Source organism: Salvelinus namaycush, chromosome 7 (assembly GCF_016432855.1).
Source record: "Salvelinus namaycush isolate Seneca chromosome 7, SaNama_1.0, whole genome shotgun sequence".
Lineage (NCBI taxonomy): Eukaryota > Metazoa > Chordata > Actinopteri > Salmoniformes > Salmonidae > Salvelinus > Salvelinus namaycush.
This window is the reverse complement of record NC_052313.1, coordinates 59,887,778-59,912,884: the sequence shown is the minus strand read 5'-3', so window position 1 is coordinate 59,912,884 and position 25,107 is coordinate 59,887,778. Positions and strand designations below refer to the sequence as shown.

The window sequence follows — 25,107 nt, the reverse complement described above, 5'->3', positions numbered from 1 at the left end:
ACACATCTACCTCAAATAGCTCGTACCCCTGCACATTGATCTGGTACTGGTACTCCATGTATATAGCTCCACATTGATCTGGTACTCCATGTATATAGCTCCACATTGATCTGGTACTGGTACTCCATGTATATAGCTCCATTGTTGTGTATTTCATTTCTCTTGAGTTACTGTTTCAATGTGTTTTACTCTGCATGATCAGGTTGGGTTCATAAGCAAGCATTTCACGGCAAAATCTACACTCATTGTATTCAAGCTCATACAATTTGATTTGATTCTGCTGTGACATTGTTCCACGACCTGACTCAGATCTGGACTAGCAAGTGGAGGACATGGAAGAGAGAGAGAGAGACAGAGAGCTGCAACCTATACTTATGTTTATTTATTTTCCCTTCTCATTCGTACTATTTGCAATTGCGAGAAAGAGAGAGAGAGAAACATGATTTCTGAGAAATCGTAACAGAATGTGAGTCAGAAAAATAAGTGATTAGAAAAACAGAGTAACAGAGTTCTTGGAAGGGGGTATTTGTTGCGCAAATGTGAGCCACAGATAGAGAGAGAGACATGATTTCTGAGAAATCATAACAGAAAGTGAGTCCAAAAAAAATAAAGAGAAATTCTTGGGATTGATGAGAAAATGACAGGAACGTTAAGGCTTAAAATAAACTGCTGGGGAGAAAGGAGGGGGGGAATCTGGGTCGAGATTTAGTTTTCAACTAATGTCACAGAGGTAGATTAGGTTCAATTGTTTAATTTAGCTGAGATTATTGTTTTCTCCCTGTGTTGCTGATGGTTATTTTGGTCCGCTCATACAGGAGTAATAAAGGCCCATTGCACTATTGTGAAATACTTAAAAATGTTGTGTTGATTTAACATGAGGTGCAGCAACAGCCTCAGCACTCCTCCTTCCCTCTACGATGTCTGGCTATAGGCTTGGTTGGAATAGTCTCCTGTACTATTCCAACCCAAGGCTACGCAAAGTCACTGCAGGTAAATGGGCAGGGGCAGAAAGACTGCAGTCACACGTAGAGAGAGAAAGCGCTCCCATAGCACTGCCGAATGGCAGAGCAAAAGCGACTCTTCATTGCTAACTCCCGCCTGCGTGCATTCGACGTAACTTTTCAAAAAGCTACTCCCCTTCGGATGTGTAGGTTGTGTCCTTTGTCCACAGTTCGGGCTACTAGCTGGGTTTATTTTACGCCTGCTACGTTAGTAGTAGCTGGGAGAACCAAACGAGATGGGGGCGAAGTAGGTGGCTCGCTAGCTAGATAAGAGTGAAGGTTGGACTGTCTGTACTGCAGGGGCTGTGGGTAGCCTTGGTTGTGGTATGCGGACTAAGTAGTTAGCAAGGATACGATTGAAGAAGGAAAACGCTGAGTTAAGTGTAACGGCATTCTCGCCTGCTCGTGAAGGGAATGTTTGAACTTGCAGTGTGTTTTATACACGACTGCTACCTGGTTGCTAGCTAAAAGCGACATTGAACAGAGAGAGGAAAGGATCAACTTTCCAGCCTGACGCAGAACCGCAAACATGCAGTTGACGGAGTTCCTTGCTTCAGGAACCTTCCTGAGCCTGCTCCTTGTCCGGTGGTCCGACAGCCGTAAGTAAACAACAAAGCCCACTAAGCTATTGTTGGCACTGCGTGGGGATAACGTTGTTGTTTAGCTTGCCAGCTAGTTAATTGTTGTTGAATAATGTAATTTTTTTTCTGTTTAGCTGATGCTTTGAAACCTCACGCCCATGACTTTTTGTCAGTAAGTTAGGGGCTGGATCATTTTAGCAACTAAAATGTAGTAAGATGGGAAATTCTGTTCTGTTCTGTGCTTGTGGTTATTTTCAGTTTCCTTGTCCTCGGAAGAAGCTAACCAGTTCTTGAGGAGACACAGGAGAGCGAATCACGTTTTCGAGGAGACGAAACAAGGGCACCTGGAGCGAGAATGTGTGGAAGAGAAGTGTAGCAAAGAGGAGGCGAGAGAAGTATTCGAGAACGACCCTGAAACAGTGAGTACACTACACACTTATTCACTACACACTTGATCGTGTCAAATCAAATGGAACTCATTGCACTTCTTTCCATTGCATATAGACACGGACTAGCTACGCACATTGGATTTGTCTAATGACTGATCCTATAGCCAGCTTGTTTATAACATAACGATTCTGTGTATAGTGTTCAAGCTCCAAAATATGGGTATGACTAATTACTGACAAACACTTACCAGTCCATTCAAGATAGATATGACTAATTACTGGCAGACACTCACCAGTCCGATCAATTCATTGCACAGTAGTGTTCCCTTTGTGTTCAACTAGCACATTGGGCTTTGGGAAACATGCCAGATTATGTACATTTGCATACTACTGTAAGGTTTGTGATTATGTAAATGATCCTGCTTCTGTGTGATGGGATCATACATGGGAGTGATTATGCTAATGAGCGCTGTACTGCTGTGTTTTTGATTGGTCCTCGGGGAGGCTGCTTACAGTAAGCGGATGGAAGGTGACTAGGGGGAATGTGTTTTAATGAATTCCAGGCAGAGCAACAATGCGCTCACACACAGGTTTTAATCTGACGTGTGTCTGTCACACAGGGCTCCTATCCCCTCAGGGTTATATACGTTAGGTCTAGGTTCTGCCAGCTAGCTTCATGACTGTGTTGAGCAGCCTCCAGCATCCATGCTATTAATAATTCTACATCCCAAATGCCTCCCTACTCCCTATACAGTGCACTACTTTTGACCAGGACCCATAGAGACATCCAGTATAATTCTTCCTTGGTCAGTGTCATTTGGGAAGTAGACATTGTGTAGATTGGCATATTAAACAGGCTTAATGCTGATCTGTAAATGTTGTCCATATATATTGTGATTGTTATAAGAAAAACATGTTTTTGTGAGGAAAGAGCTGGGGTGAAAGTGAGAGTGGAGAGAGGTGCATCAGGGTGAGAGGGTTTGTAATGGGCTCAGAGAGGTGTGTGTGGTACTAGTGGTGGTGAGATCAGGGGGTGTAATGGGATCAGAGAGGAGGGTGTGTGTGGTACTAGTGGTGGTGAGATCGGGGGGGTTGTAATGGGATCAGAGAGGAGGGTGTGTGTGGTGGTGAGATCGGGGGGTTTGTAATGGGATCAGAGAGGAGGGTGTGTGTGGTGGTGAGATCGGGGTTGTAATGGGATCAGAGAGGAGGGTGTGTGTGGTACTAGTGGTGGTGAGATCGGGGGGTGTAATGGGATCAGAGAGGAGGGTGTGTGTGGTACTAGTGGTGGTGAGATCGGGGTTGTAATGGGATCAGAGAGGAGGGTGTGTGTGGTACTAGTGGTGGTGAGATCGGGGTTGTAATGGGATCAGAGAGGAGGGTGTGTGTGGTACTAGTGGTGGTGAGATCGGGGTTGTAATGGGATCAGAGAGGAGGGTGTGTGTGGTGGTGAGATCGGGGGGTTTGTAATGGGGTCAGAGAGGAGGGTGTGTGTGGTGGTGAGATCGGGGGGTTTGTAATGGGATCAGAGATGAGGGTGTGTGTGGTACTAGTGGTGGTGAGATCAGGGGGTGTAATGGGATCAGAGAGGAGGGTGTGTGTGGTACTAGTGGTGGTGAGATCGGGGGGGTTGTAATGGGATCAGAGAGGAGGGTGTGTGTGGTACTAGTGGTGGTGAGATCAGGGGGTTTGTAATGGGATCAGAGGAGGATGTACGTGGTACTAGTGGTGAGATAGGGGTGTGTAATGGGATCAGAGAGGAGGGTGTGTGTGGTACTAGTGGTGGTGAGATCGGGGGGTGTAATGAGATCAGAGGAGGATGTGTGTGGTACTAGTGGTGGTGAGATCGGGGGGTGTAATGGGATCAGAGGAGGATGTGTGTGTGGTACTAGTGGTGGTGAGATAGGGGGGTGTAATGGGATCAGAGGAGGATGTGTGTGGTACTAGTGGTGGTGAGATCGGGGGGTGTAATGGGATCAGAGAGGAGGGTGTGTGTGGTACTAGTGGTGGTGAGATCGGGGGGTGTAATGGGATCAGAGAGGAGGATGTGTGTGGTACTAGTGGTGGTGAGATCGGGGGGTGTAATGGGATCAGAGAGGAGGATGTATGTGGTATTAGTGGTGGTGAGATCGGGGGGTGTAATGGGATCAGAGAGGAGGATGTATGTGGTACTAGTGGTGGTGAGATCGGGGGGTGTAATGGGATCAGAGAGGAGGATGTGTGTGGTATTAGTGGTGGTGAGATCGGGGGGTGTAATGGGATCAGAGAGGAGGATGTGTGTGGTACTAGTGGTGGTGAGATCGGGGGGTTGTATCGTGACAGGACTGCAGCCTCATTCACAGATCCATTATTCATTTTAAACGTGCCTATCTCTGACTCTGCAGTTCTCTCACAACGCTGCAGTTCCCTGGCTCTGCAGAGGGAGTGTTCCTGGTTACCATACCCCTAACCTAGTCTCCCTAGCAACGAAGAGTCTTCAATTGCAGCCTTAGTCTCTCTCTCTGCAGCAGTTGGAAAGTTTCTGCCTGTTCCCCTCTATCACACTGTAGAAGGATAATGACGTTTTATAAGTATCTCAGTAGAACTGCACACTGTCAGGAGTCTCTTATCTAAATCACCTTCCATTTACTGTTCTTCATCTTTCTCTTTCAGTGCAGCAGAACTCTCTGGAGAACCATGTCATTGTCCCATCAAGTCTTGTTCTAATTTTAAGTTTCCACAGTTACCTCCATGTACTCTACTGTAGGCAGGCAGGCAGGCAGGCAGGCAGGCAGGCAGGCAGGCAGGCAGGCAGGCAGGCAGGCAGCTCGGTCCCAGAACTGTTTGTGCTCTAGCTAACTCCATTGCTGTCATAGTGAAACCAAACGCATGCTAACGAGTGACAAGGAGTTTATCATAATAGCACAAACAGGCTGGCACTCGGGCTATTCTGCAGGAGAGAGAGTTGTAGAATGTTGACACATGTAGAACGTTCCCAGGAAGCCCTGGAGGGGCTACTAGTCTGTGTGGTGCCACACCCCGTTAACATGAGATGACATGATGCATATCTATCATCAGACATACATTTAGTCTCAATCTGTCATGTTTGACCTCATAGTATTAAGAATAGACTGTTATCAAACATCACTAACAGCCTCTCTCCTTCTGTCCTCTCTCCTTCTGTTCTCTCCTTCAGGACTACTTCTTTCCAAAGTACTTAGGTAAGTTTGGTTCCTGTTCCCAACCTCTTCAGCGTTGGGTGAGATTGTTATTACTTGATTAGGATATTAGCATCTGTTGTATGGTGTTTAACTATCTTCTCTGCCCTGTCTCTCTCTCTCTCTGCCCTGTCTCTCTGTCTCCCTCTCTGATTAGCGTGCATGGAGAAGTTCGGAGACACGGACAAGAAGAAACAAGACCTGATCACCTGTGTTCACAGTGAGTTCCTCGTCTGTCTGTCCTCCTGACTAGGGCTGCAGACAGACAAACTGACTCACATACAGTAGATATGAGCATGTAGCTTCTCTCTCTCTCTACACCACTTTTATTTTACACCTCTTTCTATCATACTCATTTACCCTCTCTCTCTCTCCTCTCTCATTCCCTCTCTCTCTCTTCTCTCCTCTCTCATTCACCCTCTCTCTCTCTCCTCTCCTCTCTCATTCACCCTCTCTCTCTCTCTCCTCTCCTCTCTCATTCACCCTCTCTCTCTCTCTCCTCTCCTCTCTCTTTCACCCTCTCCTCTCTCTCTCTCCTCTCTCTTTCACCCTCTCCTCTCTCTCTCTCCTCTCCTCTCTCTTTCACCCTCTCCTCTCTCTCTCTCCTCTCCTCTCTTTCACCCTCTCTCTCTCCTCTCTCTATTCTCTCTATTCTCTCTTCTCTCTCACTCTCTCTCACTCTCTCTCTCTCTCCTCTCCTCTCTCATTCACCCTCTCTTTCTCCTCTCTCATTCCCTCTCTGTGTGGTTTATAAATGGTGCCTATGAGGAGCAGTGAGCACATAGTTCCTTCTGTTGGGCAGGGCAGGCTGCACTGCACCACCTCACTACTGCAGAACACTGAGAGAAAGTTCTCTGATTTAAGGTGGAGAAGATGAGAGGAATGTCTCTTCATGTCTATGGGTCAGTGTCTACTGGGCGTCAGCGAGCATGACGCGGCTAAACTGCTGCTGTGACTTTGAGACGGAGGGAGAGATGCGTGTGGAACTCTGCAGTAGTAACCAAGTGTGCGTGACACACCTCCTTTCAGCCTCACGCACTCCGTGACTGCAGATCTGAGATCAGTGACGTGAGCAGGCTGTGATGCCGGTGGGGGGGGGGGGGGTGAAAGAGGAGGAGAGAGAATGGATAGAGTATTCTGCTGCATCAGGGCTGCTGAGACCCGGAGGATGGGCAGGCACTCACTGTCTGCTGATTGGTTGTTGGAACTATAGTCAGTCAGCCAGGGAGGTGCTATGACTCAGCCGTGTGTCCAGGACAGAGAGATTGTCGTCCCCCTCGTCAGCACACCGTCAGCAATAATGGAAGGAGAAAGAACTGCAGGAACTACTAGTTTATATATAACACTCCAGGATGGAGGAGAGCGAGAGACGGGGGAGGAGAGCGAGAGACGGGGGAGGAGAGCGAGAGACGGGGGAGGAGAGCGAGAGACGGGGGAGGAGAGCGAGAGACGGGGGAGGAGAGCGAGAGACGGGGGAGGAGAGCGAGAGACGGGGGAGGAGAGCGAGAGACTGGGGGAGGAGAGCGAGAGACTGGGGGAGGAGAGCGAGAGACTGGGGGAGGAGAGCGAGAGACTGGGGAGGAGAGCGAGAGACTGGGGGAGGAGAGCGAGAGACTGGGGGAGGAGAGCGAGAGACTGGGGGAGGAGAGCGAGAGACTGGGGGAGGAGAGCGAGAGACTGGGGGAGGAGAGACGGGAGGGGAGAGCGAGAGACGGGAGGGGAGAGGGAGGGGAGAGCGAGAGGGAGGGGAGAGCGAGAGGGAGGGGAGAGCGAGGGAGGGGAGAGCGAGGGACGGGGGGGGGGGAGAGACAAGCAGTAGGGCTATTTATGCTGTCCTCAGAGATCCTGGGAGGGGAAAATAACTTTCTCTTTTTTTCAATGGCATCACAGCAGGCATTTTTGTCTGTCACAAATGGCACCCTTTTCCCTATATAGTGCACTGCTTTTAGGAATGTGAAATGTCAGAATAATAGTAGTGATTTATTTCAGCTTTTATTTCTTTCATCACATTCCCAGTAGTTCAGAAGTTTACATACACTCAATTAGTATTTGGTAGCATTGCCTTTAAATTGTTTAACTTGGGTCAAATGTTTTGTATAGCCTTCCACAAGCTTCCCACAATAAGTTGGGTGAATTTTGGCCCATTCCTCCTGACAGAGCTGGTGTAACTGAGTCAGGTTTGTAGACCTCCTTGCTCGCATATGCTTTTTCAGTTCTGCCCACAAATGTTCTATGGGATTGAGGTCAGGGCTTAGTGATGGCCACTCCAATACCTTGATTTTGTTGTCCTTAAGCCATTTTCCCACAACTTTGGAAGTATGTTTGGGGTCATTGTCCATTTGGAAGATCCATTTGCGACCACGCTTTAACTTCCTGACTGATGTCTTGAGATGTTGCTTCAATATATCGACTTAATTTTCCATCCTCATGATGCCATTTATTTTGTGAAGTGCGCCAGTCCCTCCTGCAGCAAAGCACCCCACAACATGACGCTGCCACCACCGTGCTTCACGGTTGGGATGGTGTTCTTCGGGTTGCAAGCCTCACCCTTTTTCCTTCAAACATAACAATGGTCATTATGGCCAAACAGTTCTATTTTTGTTTCATCAGACCAGAGGACATTTCTCCAAAAAGTACGATCTTTGTCCCCAAGTGCAGTTGCAAACCGTAGTCTGGCTTTTTTATGGCGGTTTTGGAGCAGTGGCTTTTTCCTTGCTGAGCGGCCTTTCAGGTTATATTGATATAAGACTCGTTTGATTGTGAATATAGATACTTTTGTACCTGTTTCCTCCAGCATCTTTACAAGGTCCTTTGCTGCTGTTCTGGGATTGATTTGCACTTTTCGCACCAAAGTACGTTCATCTCTAGGAGACAGAACGGATCTCCTTCCTGAGCGGTATGATGGCTGCGTGGTCCCATGGTGTTTATACTTGCATACTATTGTTTGTAAAGATGAACGTGGTACCTTCAGGTGTTTGGAAATTGCTCCCAAGGATGAACCAGACTTGTGGAGGTCAACTATTTTTTTCTGAGGTCTTGGCTGATTTCTTTTGATTTTCCCATGATGTCAAGCAAAGAGGCACTGAGTTTGTAGGTAGGCCTTGAAATACATCCACAGGTACACCTCCAATTGACTCAAATTATGTCAATTAGTCTATCAGAATCATTTTCTGGAATTTTCCAAGCTGTTTAAAGGCACAGTCAACTTAGTGTATGTAAACTTTTGACCCATTGGAATTGTGATACAGTGAATTATAAGTGAAATAATCTGTCTGTAAACAATTGTTGGAAAAATGACTTGTGTCATGCACAAAGTAGATGTCCTAACCGACTTGCCAAAACTATAGTTTGTTAACAAGAAATGTGTAGAGTGGTTGAAAAACACTTAGGTTGGAGTCATTAAAACTCGTATGTAAACTTACAGCTTCAACTGTAGTAACATAGAGCTATGTACCTGCCTAAAACACTTCACATTATATAGTAACATAGAGCTGTGTACCTGCCTAAAACACTTTACATTATATAGTAACATAGAGCTATGTACCTGCCTGGACCAGCCTGGCTAAAACACTTCACATTATATAGTAACATAGTGCTATGTACCTGGCTAAAACACTTCACATTATATAGTAACATAGAGCTATGTACCTGCCTAAAACACTTCACATTATATAGTAACATAGAGCTATGTACCTGCCTAAAACACTTCACATTATATAGTAACATAGAGCTGTGTACCTGGCTAAAACACTTCACATTATATAGTAACATAGAGCTATGTACCTGCCTGGACCAGCCTGGCTAAAACACTTTACATTATATAGTAACATAGAGCTGTGTACCTGGCTAAAACACTTCACATTATATAGTAACATAGAGCTATGTACCTGCCTGGACCAGCCTGGCTAAAACACTTCACATTATATAGTAACATAGAGCTGTGTACCTGCCTAAAACACTTCACATTATATAGTAACATAGAGCTATGTACCTGGCTAAAACACTTCACATTATATAGTAACATAGAGCTATGTACCTGGCTAAAACACTTCACATTATATAGTAACATAGAGCTATGTACCTGCCTAAAACACTTCACATTATATAGTAACATAGAGCTATGTACCTGGCTAAAACACTTCACATTATATAGTAACATAGAGCTGTGTACCTGCCTAAAACACTTCACATTATATAGTAACATAGAGCTATGTACCTGCCTAAAACACTTCACATTATATAGTAACATAGAGCTATGTACCTGCCTGGACCAGCCTGGCTAAAACACTTCACATTATATAGTAACATAGAGCTATGTACCTGGCTAAAACACTTCACATTATATAGTAACATAGAGCTGTGTACCTGGCTAAAACACTTCACATTATATAGTAACATAGAGCTATGTACCTGCCTAAAACACTTTACATTATATAGTAACATAGAGCTATGTACCTGGCTAAAACACTTCACATTATATAGTAACATAGAGCTATGTACCTGCCTAAAACACTTCACATTATATAGTAACATAGAGCTATGTACCTGGCTAAAACACTTCACATTATATAGTAACATAGAGCTATGTACCTGCCTGGACCAGCCTGGCTAAAACACTTTACATTATATAGTAACATAGAGCTGTGTACCTGGCTAAAACACTTCACATTATATAGTAACATAGAGCTATGTACCTGCCTGGACCAGCCTGGCTAAAGCACTTTACATTATATAGTAACATAGAGCTGTGTACCTGCCTAAAACACTTCACATTATATAGTAACATAGAGCTATGTACCTGGCTAAAACACTTCACATTATATAGTAACATAGAGCTATGTACCTGGCTAAAACACTTCACATTATATAGTAACATAGAGCTATGTACCTGCCTAAAACACTTCACATTATATAGTAACATAGAGCTGTGTACCTGGCTAAAACACTTCACATTATATAGTAACATAGAGCTGTGTACCTGCCTAAAACACTTCACATTATATAGTAACATAGAGCTGTGTACCTGCCTAAAACACTTCACATTATATAGTAACATAGAGCTATGTACCTGCCTGGACCAGCCTGGCTAAAACACTTCACATTATATAGTAACATAGAGCTATGTACCTGGCTAAAACACTTCACATTATATAGTAACATAGAGCTGTGTACCTGCCTAAAACACTTCACATTATATAGTAACATAGAGCTATGTACCTGCCTAAAACACTTTACATTATATAGTAACATAGAGCTATGTACCTTCACATCTATGACTTGCTGTACTGTAGGATGTTATTTCTCTGACAGGATGACCTCTAATGCTCTCTTTCTTTCTCTCCTCTCTCTCTCTCTCTCTCCCCCCCCCCCCCCCCTCCCTCTCTCTTTCCCCTCTCTCTCCCTTTCCCTTCCCCCTCTCTCAGATATTCCAGACCAGTGCTCTCCGTCTCCCTGTAATCCTCGAGGTACGGTGCGCTGTGAGGACAAAAAGGGTGACTTCCTCTGCCACTGCTTCACTGGCTGGACAGGAGTCCGTTGTGAGAAAGGTACTGTGACCTGATCTTTAGAAACACTGTGGACTTGTTCCACGTTGCAGCCCACTGGCTGATCGACAAATCACCTGGCATCATAAATAACTACTCATTACTAGTTGGAGATCAGTCAGTCACAATTTACCCACAATACATCCCGGATGTGATGCTGAGGAATACGGCCAGTGTATTGGGTACATAGAGCCTGGCCACATGGTCAGGGAGAAGTCCTAGGGCTACTGTGTATTGTTTGTTAGGCCAACTTGTCACACGTACAAAGTGACAGAGGTGGGGGACAGAGAGGATTTTCTGCAGTGTCACACTGTCTCCAGCATGTGACAATGATCGGTACAGGGTGTGTCCTGTCTGACCTTGACTTGGATAGACAGTGACTAAGCCACTAAGCGATCTCCATCCACACAGACACACACACGCCGTCCCTGGAATGCCACTGGGTTGTGGTTGGGCTCTGTGTGAGTTGTCTATATGTCTCTGCCCTCTCTCTGTCTCTCCCTCCCTTTATATGTCGGTCAGGTCAATATGGACTGGATGTGCAGGAAGTGAACCGGTCACATGTAGAGCAGGCTGAGAAGTCACATGACCCTGCGAAGAGAAGGTCAGCGCTGGGCTGGTGACCTCTCTCTACAGAGGGGGAGGGGGCTGGTGACCTGTCTCTATGGAGGGGGAGGGGGCTGGTGACCTGTCTCTAGGGAGGGGGCTGGTGACCTGTCTCTAGGGAGGGGGCTGGTGACCTGTCTCTAGGGAGGGGGCTGGTGACCTGTCTCTAGGGAGGGGGCTGGTGACCTGTCTCTAGGGAGGGGGCTGGTGACCTGTCTCTAGGGAGGGGGCTGGTGACCTGTCTCTAGGGAGGGGGCTGGTGACCTGTCTCTAGGGAGGGGGCTGGTGACCTGTCTCTAGGGAGGGGGCTGGTGACCTGTCTCTAGGGAGGGGGCTGGTGACCTGTCTCTAGGGAGGGGGCTGGTGACCTGTCTCTAGGGAGGGGGCTGGTGACCTGTCTCTAGGGAGGGGGCTGGTGACCTGTCTCTAGGGAGGGGGCTGGTGACCTGTCTCTAGGGAGGGGGCTGGTGACCTGTCTCTAGGGAGGGGGCTGGTGACCTGTCTCTAGGGAGGGGGCTGGTGACCTGTCTCTAGGGAGGGGGCTGGTGACCTGTCTCTAGGGAGGGGGCTGGTGACCTGTCTCTAGGGAGGGGGCTGGTGACCTGTCTCTAGGGAGGGGGCTGGTGACCTGTCTCTAGGGAGGGGGCTGGTGACCTGTCTCTAGGGAGGGGGCTGGTGACCTGTCTCTAGGGAGGGGGCTGGTGACCTGTCTCTAGGGAGGGGGCTGGTGACCTGTCTCTAGGGAGGGGGCTGGTGACCTGTCTCTAGGGAGGGGGCTGGTGACCTGTCTCTACAGAGGGGGAGGGGGCTCCTGTCTCTACGGAGGGGGAGGGGGCTGGTGATCTGTCTCTACGGAGGGGGAGGGGGCTGATGACCTGTCTCTACGGAGGGGGAGGGGGCTCCTGTCTCTACGGAGGGGGAGGGGGCTGGTGACCTGTCTCTACGGAGGGGGAGGGGGCTGATGACCTGTCTCTACGGAGGGGGAGGGGGCTGGTGACCTGTCTCTACGGAGGGGGAGGGGGCTGGTGACCTGTCTCTACAGAGGGGGATGGTGACCTGTCTCTACGGAGGGGGCTGGTGACCTGTCTCTACAGAGGGGGCTGGTGACCTGTCTCTACGGAGGGGGCTGGTGACCTGTCTCTAGGGAGGGGGCTGGTGACCTGTCTCTAGGGAGGGGGCTGGTGACCTGTCTCTAGGGAGGGGGCTGGTGACCTGTCTCTAGGGAGGGGGCTGGTGACCTGTCTCTAGGGAGGGGGCTGGTGACCTGTCTCTAGGGAGGGGGCTGGTGACCTGTCTCTAGGGAGGGGGCTGGTGACCTGTCTCTAGGGAGGGGGCTGGTGACCTGTCTCTAGGGAGGGGGCTGGTGACCTGTCTCTAGGGAGGGGGCTGGTGACCTGTCTCTAGGGAGGGGGCTGGTGACCTGTCTCTAGGGAGGGGGCTGGTGACCTGTCTCTACAGAGGGGGAGGGGGCTCCTGTCTCTACGGAGGGGGAGGGGGCTGGTGATCTGTCTCTACGGAGGGGGAGGGGGCTGGTGACCTGTCTCTACGGAGGGGGAGGGGGCTGATGACCTGTCTCTACAGAGGGGGAGGGGGCTGGTGACCTGTCTCTACGGAGGGGGAGGGGGCTGGTGACCTGTCTCTACAGAGGGGGCTGGTGACCTGTCTCTACGGAGGGGGCTGGTGACCTGTCTCTACGGAGGGGGCTGGTGACCTGTCTCTACGGAGGGGGCTGGTGACCTGTCTCTACGGAGGGGGCTGGTGACCTGTCTCTACGGAGGGGGCTGGTGACCTGTCTCTACGGAGGGGGCTGGTGACCTGTCTCTACGGAGGGGGCTGGTGACCTGTCTCTACGGAGGGGGCTGGTGACCTGTCTCTACGGAGGGGGCTGGTGACCTGTCTCTACGGAGGGGGCTGGTGACCTGTCTCTACGGAGGGGGCTGGTGACCTGTCTCTACGGAGGGGGCTGGTGACCTGTCTCTACGGAGGGGGCTGGTGACCTGTCTCTACGGAGGGGGCTGGTGACCTGTCTCTACGGAGGGGGCTGGTGACCTGTCTCTACAGAGGGGGCTGGTGACCTGTCTCTACAGAGGGGGCTGGTGACCTGTCTCTACAGAGGGGGCTGGTGACCTGTCTCTACAGAGGGGGCTGGTGACCTGTCTCTACAGAGGGGGCTGGTGACCTGTCTCTACAGAGGGGGCTGGTGACCTGTCTCTACAGAGGGGGAGGGGGCTGGTGACCTGTCTCTACGGAGGGGGCTGGTGACCTGTCTCTACAGAGGGGGAGGGGGCTGGTGACCTGTCTCTACAGAGGGGGAGGGGGCTGGTGACCTGTCTCTACAGAGGGGGAGGGGGCTGGTGACCTGTCTCTACAGAGGGGGAGGGGGCTGGTGACCTGTCTCTACAGAGGGGGAGGGGGCTGGTGACCTGTCTCTACAGAGGGGGAGGGGGCTGGTGACCTGTCTCAGTGTGAATGCCTCCTGCACTGCTGCTGTCTGTTTCCCAAATGACCCCTATTCCTGATTATAGTGCACTACTTTTGACCAGAACACCATGGGAATAGGGAGCCATTTGGAATGCAGACTCCATGGCTCACTTTTCTGTGGTGACTCATCCTGCCACCTAGCTGTTGGTCGGCGGGGGAAAACACAACGTGTCTGACTGGCTTTTCCACTGGCCAACCACAAGTACACAGAAACCATTCAGCTCATCAGAGCAGTCACTCAGGACTAACGGGTCCCAAATAAGTGGCGTTTTTCTAAATATAAACCGCCAAAAAGAGACGTGTGTGTGATTTATTTAGTTAAGACATCGTCTTTCATCGTGTGTATAAACGTGGATTGACGTGTACAAACGTTTTGATCAGAACTCACATTAAAGTGTCATGCGACACAGCTATGTTCAATGTAGTTGATGGATAAAGTGATTGGTTCATATTGTCACATGTCCTCTGTGTCTCTCCTGTGATTGGCAGATGTCAACGAGTGCAACAAGAGGAATGGAGGATGTGACCACGAGTGTAACAACACTATGGGTAGCTACCATTGCTCCTGTCGCCGTGGTTATATGCTGGTCGGACGCCAGATGTGTAACGGTAAGACACACACACACACACACACACACACACACACACACACACACACACACACACACACACACACACACCTTACCAGAAGGAAGTATTGAACTGTCCTCACTGTGTGTGTGTGTGTGTGTTTCAGACATGGATGAGTGCCAGGATCCAGGTATGTGTGGGACAGCGAGGTGTGTGAACCAGGATGGAGCCTATGACTGTCTGTGTGAGACGGGATACGTTTACGACAACAACACCAAGACCTGCCTAGGTGAGCAGTACACCAAAAACACATTACTCAGTACTGACACATTATATACAAGTAATACATATACATACTATAATGTATAGAATACATTATATACAGTGCATTCAAAAAGTATTCAGACCCCTTGACTTTTTCCACATTTTGTTACGTTACAGCCTTATTCTAAAATGGATTAAAAATAAACCGTATGTCATCAATCTACACACAATACCCCATAATGACATCACAATACCCCATAATGACAAAGCAAAAACAGGTTTTTAGAAATGTTTGCAAATGTATTGAAAATAAAAAACAGAAATACCTTATTTACATAAGTATACAGACCCTTTGCTATGAGACTGGAAATTGAGCTCAGGTGCATCCTGTTTCCATTCATCATCCTTGAGATGTTTCTACAACTTGATTGGAATCCACCTGTGGTAAATTCAATTGATTGGACATGATTTGGAAAGTCACACACCTGTCTATATAATGTCCCACAGTTGACAGTGCATGTCAGAGCAAAAACCAAGCCATGATGTCGAAGGACTTGTACGTGGCGCTCCGAGACAGCATTGTGTCGAGGCACAGATCTGGGGAAGTTAACCAAAACATTTCTGCAGCATTGAAGGTCCCCAAGAACACAGTGGCCTCAATCATTCTTAAATGGAAGAAGTATGGAATCACCAAGACTCTTCCTAGAGCTGGCTGCCTGGCCAAACTGAGCAATCGGGGGAGAAGGGCCTTGGTCATGGAGGTGAACAAGAACCCAATGGTCACTCTGACAGAGCTCCAGAGTTCCTCTGTGGAGATGGGAGAACCTTCCGGAAGGACAACCATCTTTGCAGCACACCAATCAGTCCTTTATGGCCAGACGGAAGCCAGTCCTCAGTAAAAGGCACATGACAGGTCGCTTGGATTCTCTGGTATGATGATACCAAGATTGAACTCTTTGGCCTGAATGCCAAGGGTCATGTCTGGAGGAAACCTGGCACCATCCCTACGGTGAAGCATGCTGGCAGCAGCATGCTGTGGGGATGTTTTTCAGCGGCAGGGACTGGGAGACTAGTCAGGATCGAGGGAAAGATGAACGGAACAAAGTACAGAGAGATCCTTGATGAAAACCTGCTCCAGCGCGATCAGGACCTCAGACTGGGGCGAAGGTTCACCTTCCAACAGGACAACGACTCTCTGAATGTCCTTGAGCGGCCCAGCCAGAGCCCGGACTTGGACCCGATCAAACATCTCTGGAGACCTGAAAATAGCTGTGCTGCAACGCTCCTCATCCAACCTGACAGCTTGAGAGGATCTGCAGAGAAGAATGGGAGAAACCCCCCAAATACAGGTGTGCCAAGCTTGTAGCTTCATACCCAAGTAGACTTGAGGCTGTAATCACTGCCTCTACACAGTACTGAGTTGGAAAAGTTAAAAAATATATATTTTAAGTTTTCTTAAAGTCAAGGCGTCTGAAGACATTCCGAATGCAGTGTGTGTGTGTATATGTCACACACAATGAACTAGGGTTGCACAATTCTGGTTACTTTCCCCCCCGGATTTCCTGCTTATTCCCTCCTGATTCAGGGAATCTTTCAACTGGGATTTCTGGAAGATCTTCTTTTTTTTTTAAGTTACAGGAATTTTGCAACCCTACAGTGAATACCCACAAATAAGGCTACACACAAGCTAATCCTAAATCTCCCTCTGATTGATAATGTGTTGGTCTCAGCTGGACTGGAGCCAGCTAGTCTTGTGGTGCAGCCAGCTGTGTTGTAGAGCCAGCTAGCTGGTCTAGTGGTGCAGCCAGCTGTCATACATAATTACCAACACACGCACACTGTCATACACACATACATATGCCAGTGGAGGCTGGTGGGAGGCGCTATAGAAGGACCGGCTCATTGTAATGGAACGGAGTCCAACGTGGTTTCCATACGTTTCATGTTTTTGGACCATTCCAGTCATTTACAATGAGCCTGTCCTCCAATAGCTCCTCCTACCAGCCTCCACTGACATACACAATCTCTCTCACACACACTCTGAGACAGACGACTGCCTCGACTGCCAAAGTAAGCTGTTAGCACGTCATCTTTTTATTTATAGTCAAAACATTCCGTTTATTTTTTTTAGAAGGCCGATCTCCATCTGCACGACATCCTCTCCTGCCAAACGCTCAATGGTCCTTTTAAAATGTCATTGGGAAATGTAATCCTAGTCTTTTATTGGTCAAACAAGTTTGTTCCTGTCTTGCATTCTACTTACTGAGAGGGAGGGAAAGCGGGGGAGGGAAGAGAGGGAGGGAAGAGAGCGGGGGAGGGAAGGTGGGAGGCGGTCAGTCACTCTTTAGAAGAACTAACAGTTATCCATCCGTATCATAATAAACCTCATGGCCTTCTAAGGTCATTCAGACAGACGGGGATAGACGTTCTGGCTTCATCCCAAATGGTTCCCCACTCCCTATGTAGTGCACTACTTTAGACCCCGGCTGTAGGGGAATAGGGTGCCATTTGGGACATGGTTCAGTTGACATCAGGCGAGATCTAAGTCAGGAGTTGTTCCTCCATCTGTTGATGCTGATAACATTTTAGAGACGTTGTTTTTCACTTCAGCGGTTTTCTCCCCCAGCCTTGTCTGGGGGTTGTAGTTCCAAAGATGGACCAATGGACACCCTTCTCTCTCTCTCTCTCCCCCTCTCTCTCTCTTTTTTCTCTCTCTGTATCTCTCTCTCCCCTCCCCCCCCCTCCGTCTTTCTCTCTCTCTCTCTCTCTCTCTGTCAGATGTGGACGAGTGTGAGCAGGGAGTGTGTGAGGAGTGTGTGAACACACCCGGTAGTTTCCGGTGTTTCTGTGACGGTCGGCAGGGCAAGAAGTTGAGCCGCGACCTCAGGAGCTGTCAGGTAAAAAGTCCCCACTCACATTATCAAGACCTGTAGGAAACATTATCAAGACCTGTAGGAAACATTATCAAGACCTGTAGGAAACATTATCAAGACCTGTAGAAAACATTATCAAGACCTGTAGGAAACATTATCAAGACCTGTAGAAAACACCCCCCCATTTATTAGTCCGCGATTCAATCAAAGGTTCATTATCGACAAGCAGCACTGTACTCTAGACCAGGGCTGCCCAACCCTCTTCCTGGAGATCTACCGTCCTGTGGATTTTCAGTCTACTAGCTACTTCCAGACACAAATGGGAGAACACCTCACTCTGACCATTTTACTCAGCGTAGCAGAGCTGGTCAGGCTGTTCTCATGTTATCCAGAGCGTTGGTGACTGTAACTGTGCTGCTGGCAACAATTTAATGATGTTTTTTTGCCGACATTTACTGACACTGGTTATATTCAACGGTGTAGCGCGTTTCTTAAATTCCTCAGTTATTCTGCGCTCTGAAATCGGAGTAGATGGCCAGAGTGAATTTACGGCTGCATCACTAGACTCTCTTTCCCCCACCTCTCTCTCCTCCCCCTCTCTCCTCCCCCTCTCTCTCCCCCACCAGGAGATCACTACATGTGTGTCTCTCACCATGAAGAGGAACTCCCGTTCTCTCTACCTGGGCCGGATGTTCAGCGGTGTTCCAGTGGTCAGGCTACGCTTCCGCAGGAGAGTCCAGACTGGGTAGGCCTTACCTTTGACCTCTAACCTTTTAACCTTACCAGTCTCCTGAGGTTTCAACCTCTTTTCCAAGAAAGACCTGGAAAGATGCCAGCAAGGCAAAAGCATTTTAAGGGTTCGTAGTTCCAACCATAGTCTTGTACCATTGTAGAATTATATTACATCCTGTCTTTATCTCTCTCTCCCTCCTCTAGCTTCTCAGCTGAGTTTGACCTCCGTACCTTTGACCCGGAGGGGGTCATCTTCTTCGCTGGTGGTCACCTGAACAGTTCCTGGATTGTTCTGGCAATGCATCATGGGAAGCTGGAGCTGCAGCTGAGGTACGGGGCGGTCAGCCGGGTCACCAGCAGCGGGCCCGTCGTCAACGACGGACAGTGGAGAAAGGTCAGAGGTTATTCTGGGGTTTACAAGGGGGGGGGGTGTAACTTATGGGTTGGGTCTCAATAGTCTAAAGTGGCATCTCCTCTCCAGAGGGGTCGTTGGCTCAGGGGTGCATCCCAAATGGCCCCCTATTCCCTATGTAGCGCACTACTTTTTGGAGGAGGTGTTACTGGTGACCTGGTCAGAATGTGTGCACTGTAAAGGAAATAGGATATCATTTGGGATATAATAGGATATCATTTGGGACTGAGACACTAGGATAAGAATGTGTCAAATGTTTTTTTAACAATTTGAGCTCCTGTCTTTTCTGATTGGTCTGTAGATCTCAGTGGAGGAGCAGGGGCGGAGTCTGGTGATAAAGATTGACAGGGAGGCGGTGATGAAGATAGCTGTGAATGGAGATCTGTTCACCCTGAAGAAAGGCTTGCATGAACTCAACCTGACTGTAGGGGGCGTCCCTTTCAAAGAGGACAGTCTCATCAACCAGGTTAGGGGGGTGGGGTATGTTCTCTCTAGAATCTCTGTTATGGGGAGATGTGTGTGTTGTGTTCTCTGCCTAATGTGTGTGTGTTGGGTTCTCTGCCTAATGTGTGTGTGTGTTGGGTTGGGTTCTCTGCCTAATGTGTGTGTGTGTGTTGGGTTCTCTGCCTAATGTGTGTGTGTGTGTGTGTGTTGGGTTGGGTTCTCTGCCTAATGTGTGTGTGTGTGTGTGGGTTGGGTTCTCTGCCTAATGTGTGTGTGTATTGGGTTCTCTGCCTAATGTGTGTGTGTGTGTGTGTGTGTGTGTGTGTGTGTGTGTGTGTGTGTGTGTGTGTGTTCTCCAGGTGAACCCGAGGTTTGATGGCTGTATGCGCGAGTGGCGCTGGTTAACAGGAGAGGATACGTCCATTCAGGAGACCATCAAGTCTAATGACAACATGCAGTGTTTCAGTACAGAAAACCCCGGAACCTATTACCCTGGGACAGGCTTCGCTCTGTTCAACATCACATACGGTGGGTCTGTTGTGTGTGTGTCTCTATGCATCTTCTGATTTGTATGTATGGTTTACACATTTACCTGTGTGTGTATAACCACATCTCTCTCCCCCAGCAGAGTCCCAGTCTCTGAGTATCCAGCTGACTCTGAGACCAGCCTCCACTGTTGGGGTTCTATTGGCACTGGTTTATCAGGACAGCGTCCCTCTCTCCATCTCTCTCTCTGACTACCACAGAGACAACCAGGAGTGGCGGGAGGTGAGATGTTACTTTGGCCCGACGTTGTCGGTCTGTCTGACTCAATTTGCTTTATTGGCATGATGTAACAATGTAGATATTGCCAAAGCTTACTTTGGAGATTTACAATATTAACATCATTAAAATAATAATAATAATAATAATCAATATTGTCAGGGACAACAGTAACAACAATTAAGGGTCAAAATAACCATTGAACGATAACAGTAGAGGACATGTGCAGGTTGGTTGGTCAGTCAGACACGGTCCCTCATCTTATGGCAGGCAGCAACGTAGTGCGCTGCCAACCCACAGCTCTCTGCATCCTCCCTCAACAGGACGGGTAGCCTATCCTCAGCAGAGAGGTCTTTGAAACCTTGAATAAGGGTTTCATATTTGGGGAAATGACACTCTCTAATTGTTTTATATTTTTTAAATTTTGTCAGAAAATGCAGCTCCGTCTCAGGTTCTGCTGTTGTGCAGTGGTTGCACAGCCTTTCCCCTACAGGGAGCCAGGTTTTCGTGTCTACCCTTCTCAATGGCAAGGCTGTGCTCACTGAGCCTGTACTTTTGTCAAGGTTTTTCTAAGGTTTTGATCAGTAACCATGGTCAAATAGTTAGCCACTGTGTACTGTCGATTTAGGGCCAGATAGCACTGCATTTTGCTTTGTGTTTGTGCTTGTGTTTCCCAATAAGCAATGTAGTTTTGTTTTGACTGTGTTGTAATTTGGTTTATTCTGATTGATTGGATGTTCTGGTCCTGAGGCTTCAGTGTGTTAGTAGAACAGGTTTGTGAACTCAGGACCAGCTGGATGAGGGGACTGAGGCTTCAGTGTGTTAGTAGAACAGGTTAGTCAACTCAGGACCAGCTGGATGAGGGGACTGAGGCTTCAGTGTGTTAGTAGAACAGGTTAGTGAACTCAGGACCAGCTGGATGAGGGGACTGAGGCTTCAGTGTGTTAGTAGAACAGGTTAGTCAACTCAGGACCAGCTGGATGAGGGGACTGAGGCTTCAGTGTGTTAGTAGAACAGGTTAGTAAACTCAGGACCAGCTGGCTGAGGGGACTGAGGCTTCAGTATGTTAGTAGAACAGGTTAGTGAACTCAGGACCAGCTGGATGAGGGGACTGAGGCTTCAGTGTGTTAGTAGAACAGGTTAGTCAACTCAGGACCAGCTGGATGAGGGGACTGAGGCTCCACTCCAGTGTGTTAGTAGAACAGGTTTGTGAACTCAGGACCAGCTGGATGAGGGGACTGAGGCTTCAGTGTGTTAGTAGAACAGGTTTGTGAACTCAGGACCAGCTGGATGAGGGGACTGAGGCTTCAGTGTGTTAGTAGAACAGGTTTGTGAACTCGGGACCAGCTGGATGAGGGGACTGAGGCTTCAGTGTGTTAGTAGAACAGGTTTGTGAACTCAGGACCAGCTGGATGAGGGGACTGAGGCTTCAGTGTGTTAGTAGAACAGGTTTGTGAACTCAGGACCAGCTGGATGAGGGGACTGAGGCTTCAGTGTGTTAGTAGAACAGGTTTGTGAACTCAGGACCAGCTGGATGAGGGGACTGAGGCTTCAGTGTGTTAGTAGAACAGGTTTGTGAACTCAGGACCAGCTGGATGAGGGGACTGAGGCTTCAGTGTGTTAGTAGAACAGGTTTGTGAACTCAGGACCAGCTGGATGAGGGGACTGAGGCTTCAGTGTGTTTAGTAGAACAGGTTTGTGAACTCAGGACCAGCTGGATGAGGGGACTGAGGCTTCAGTGTGTTTAGTAGAACAGGTTTGTGAACTCAGGACCAGCTGGATGAGGGGACTGAGGCTTCAGTGTGTTAGTAGAACAGGTTAGTCAACTCAGGACCAGCTGGATGAGGGGACTGAGGCTTCAGTGTGTTAGTAGAACAGGTTTGTGAACTCAGGACCAGCTGGATGAGGGGACTAAGGCTTCAGTGTGTTAGTAGAACAGGTTTGTGAACTCAGGACCAGCTGGATGAGGGGACTGAGGCTTCAGTGTGTTAGTAGAACAGGTTTGTGAACTCAGGACCAGCTGGATGAGGGGACTGAGGCTTCAGTGTGTTAGTAGAACAGGTTTGTGAACTCAGGACCAGCTGGATGAGGGGACTGAGGCTTCAGTGTGTTAGTAGAACAGGTTTGTGAACTCAGGACCAGCTGGATGAGGGGACTCTCTTCTTTGCTCAGCTCTTGGCATTGCAGGGCTTGGTAGTGATATGTGCCACTGTATGTTTCCAAAACTGAACTGCTCTTTCTTTTAGTTTTTATTATTAAAGGATATTGGTCTAATTCTGCCCTGCATACATGGCTGTCTGACTTGCTGTCTGACTCCGTATTAATTCATGTTTTGTTTGTCTCGAGTGTGATGTCTGTCTGACTGTCTCTTTCTCTCAACCACCCCAGTATGTCCTGGTCGCTGTGGGTGATGTGATCGTGGCCAGCGCCCCGGCCTTCCTGTGTGATGCAGAGGTTCATGAGGTCAATGTGACGGTCAGTGGGAACCTGACCATACTAGAGGTGGACGGTCAGCCTGGACAGAGTCACACCACACCTGGACAGGAGACGGTTGACCTCAGTCTGCCTTCAACCACCTTTATAGGAGGGCTCCCCGGTGAGTTAGACGGGAATAGGAGGGCTCCCCGGTAAGTTAGACGGGTATAGGAGGGCTCCCCGGTGAGGTAGACGGGTATAGGAGGGCTCCCCGGTGAGGTAGACGGGTATAGGAGGGCTCCCCGGTGAGGTAGACGGGAATAGGAGGGCTCCCCGGTGAGGTAGACGGGAATAGGAGGGCTCCCCGGTGAGGTAGACGGGTATAGGAGGGCTCCCCGGTGAGTTAGACGGGTATAGGAGGGCTCCCCGGTGAGGTAGACGGGTATAGGAGGGCTCCCCGGTGAGTTAGACGGGTATAGGAGGGCTCCCCGGTGAGGTAGACGGGTATAGGAGGGCTCCCCGGTGAGGTAGACGGGTATAGGAGGGCTCCCCGGTGAGGTAGACGGGAATAGGAGGGCTCCACGGTGAGTTAGACGGGAATAGGAGGGCTCCCCGGTAAGTTAGACGGGTATAGGAGGGCTCCCCGGTGAGGTAGACGGGTATAGGAGGGCTCCCCGGTGAGGTAGACGGGTATAGGAGGGCTCCCCGGTGAGGTAGACGGGAATAGGAGGGCTCCCCGGTGAGGTAGACGGGTATAGGAGGGCTCCCCGGTGAGGTAGACGGGTATAGGAGGGCTCCCCGGTGAGGTAGACGGGTATAGGAGGGCTCCCCGGTGAGGTAGACGGGTATAGGAGGGCTCCCCGGTGAGGTAGACGGGAATAGGCAGAGAGAGACATGCAACAATACACACTCATTACTACTGTACTCTAGACAAACACCCAGTTACAAACAAAGAGCCTCGCTGACACACACACACAGTTTCGCCATTACCATTAACCACTTCAACTGGTGTCATTCATTTCAGTTCTGACCCCTGACCTGTGACCTCTAACCCCTGTACCAGACGTGCCCCTGGTGTCGACCCTGGTGTCGTCTTTCTACCGCGGCTGCATGGAGGTGACGATCAACGGCCTGGGTCTGGACCTGGACGAGGCCTTCCACAAACACAACGACATCCGCTCCCACTCCTGCCCTCTGCTGGGGGGGGCCTTGTGACCGCTGCAGTCCCCTTCAGCCCCGTCCTCACTGGAGTCGGGGGAAGTTGCCCCTAGACACTGATCTTGGGTCAGTTTGACATTTCCCCCCACAAATGGTTAAGGTTAGGATTAGGGGGAGTGGAAGCTGATCCTAGATCTGTAGCAAGGGGAAACTTCACCCCTGTCCACCATAACCCACAGGGCCTTAACCTAAGCAAGGAATGAGTCCCAAATAGCACTCTATTCCCTATATGACCCCTATGGGTTCTGGTCAAAACTAGTGCACTATTTAGGGAATAGGGTGCCATTTGGGATGTACCCAGGAGCTGGCCGAGTGGCCAACCCTTCTCCCGACCAACCCTTCTCCCGACCAACCCTTCTCCCGACCAACCCTTCTCCCGACCAACCCTTCTCCCGACCAACCCTTTTCCCGACCAACCCTTTTCCCGACCAACCCTTTTCCCGACCAACCCTTTTCCCGACCAACCCTTTTCCCGACCAACCCTTTTCCCGACCAACCCTTCTCCTGGACATTCACTCAGTCATTCTACTCTCAGCGTGATTGAATGTAGGAGCAGCACTCTCACATCTGAGGTTGCAGGTGCGTAGGAGAATTCAGTGATATCTTGAAAAGAAAAATCCAATATCTCACACTGCTCTTGCCAGTATCTTTTAGTGTAATAAGCTTATGTATCGGGCTCACGGCCTTCGTCAGAGCTAACGGTGATCAAACTGGATCCATAAGTGGAATAGCTGGCAGTACTCCAGAAGAGGTTTGGTAAACTGACCCAGTCCCGTGTGTATTCAGTAGCACAAGGCTTTGTTGTTGTAAAACTTGCACACCATCGCAGGTAAAAATGGACTGAGTTTAATAAAAACATCTGTTCGGTGCTTTCCAACTTAATGCAAACTTAGTTTACCTGCAATTTAGCTCTGCACACTGCCTACAGATTACAACATAGGGCTAGGCCTTCTCTTAATATGACCCCATTAAAAAAACCTTCCTTACCCTCCCAAACCATGCTTCTAGTCCTCTACAGTTACATCCACCCACCCTCAGCCAATGAAACACTCCATAATGTCCCCCTTTCACATGCCCCTCCCTCCTTCCCTCAGTATCACCAATCAGCACACGCCAGGAACACACTTTAAGCCAATCAGATGAGGCTAATTAACATGCAGTAACCAATCAGACACACAGGGGGAGGGCATCAAGAGCACTGCTTCACCACACTGAGCTACTGAGAGAATAGGAGTGTAAGCGCTGTAATATACTGTATGTGTAAATAATGTGACTAAATGCTTTTTAGAAAAAATACGAAAGAAAGAAAAAAAACGACCTCAACGCATCAAGATAATCATCCAAAACGGTTTCACTTCTCTAAAGAATGTCAGAAGAACATAATCTTTCATTATTTCATTAGGCCAGAAAGGGCTGCGGTATTTCCTCCTCTGGGATCTAGAGTTTCTGATGAATTTCACAATGGAGCGGTTGATGGAGGTTTTCTCTTCTGTGTTATTATACTATAGGTTTGTTGGGCTGGTGATTTGTTCACCTGTCTTTTTAGTCTTTACATCCCTGATCACATCAATTCAGTCTGTTTGAAAACTTAATAAAGATGATGGCATGGAGTTTTAAAA

The 25,107-nt window shown here is 48.8% G+C and overlaps 1 protein-coding gene across 2 annotated transcripts; it reads left to right on the top strand.

Annotated features, from left to right (window-relative positions):
* The first annotated feature begins 1,018 nt into the window (after positions 1-1,018).
* On the top strand, positions 1,019-25,107 carry gas6 (growth arrest-specific 6). Of its 2 annotated transcripts, none has more exons than XM_038998489.1 (15): positions 1,019-1,600; positions 1,841-2,001; positions 5,147-5,171; positions 5,326-5,388; positions 10,592-10,714; positions 14,288-14,407; positions 14,535-14,657; positions 17,411-17,529; positions 18,132-18,250; positions 18,442-18,631; positions 18,951-19,115; positions 19,453-19,621; positions 19,719-19,861; positions 22,244-22,451; positions 23,334-25,107. In XM_038998489.1, exons 1-15 carry the CDS (start codon positions 1,531-1,533, stop codon positions 23,483-23,485), a joined length of 1,950 nt encoding a protein of 649 aa, XP_038854417.1. In that variant the 5' UTR covers positions 1,019-1,530; the 3' UTR covers positions 23,486-25,107. The 2 variants fall into 2 exon arrangements, with proteins under 2 accessions (XP_038854417.1, XP_038854418.1); XM_038998490.1 differs by having other exon boundaries at positions 1,021-1,600; positions 19,722-19,861.

Bases quoted from the DNA above. Each gene is read 5' to 3' on its own strand.
- gas6 (XM_038998489.1), top strand. From the start codon at position 1,531: ATGCAGTTGACGGAGTTCCTTGCTTCAGGAACCTTCCTGAGCCTGCTC. The intron at 2,002-5,146 runs GTGAGTACACTA...TCTCTCCTTCAG, and splicing joins TCGAGAACGACCCTGAAACA to GACTACTTCTTTCCAAAGTA. The intron at 18,632-18,950 runs GTCAGAGGTTAT...ATTGGTCTGTAG, and splicing joins ACGACGGACAGTGGAGAAAG to ATCTCAGTGGAGGAGCAGGG.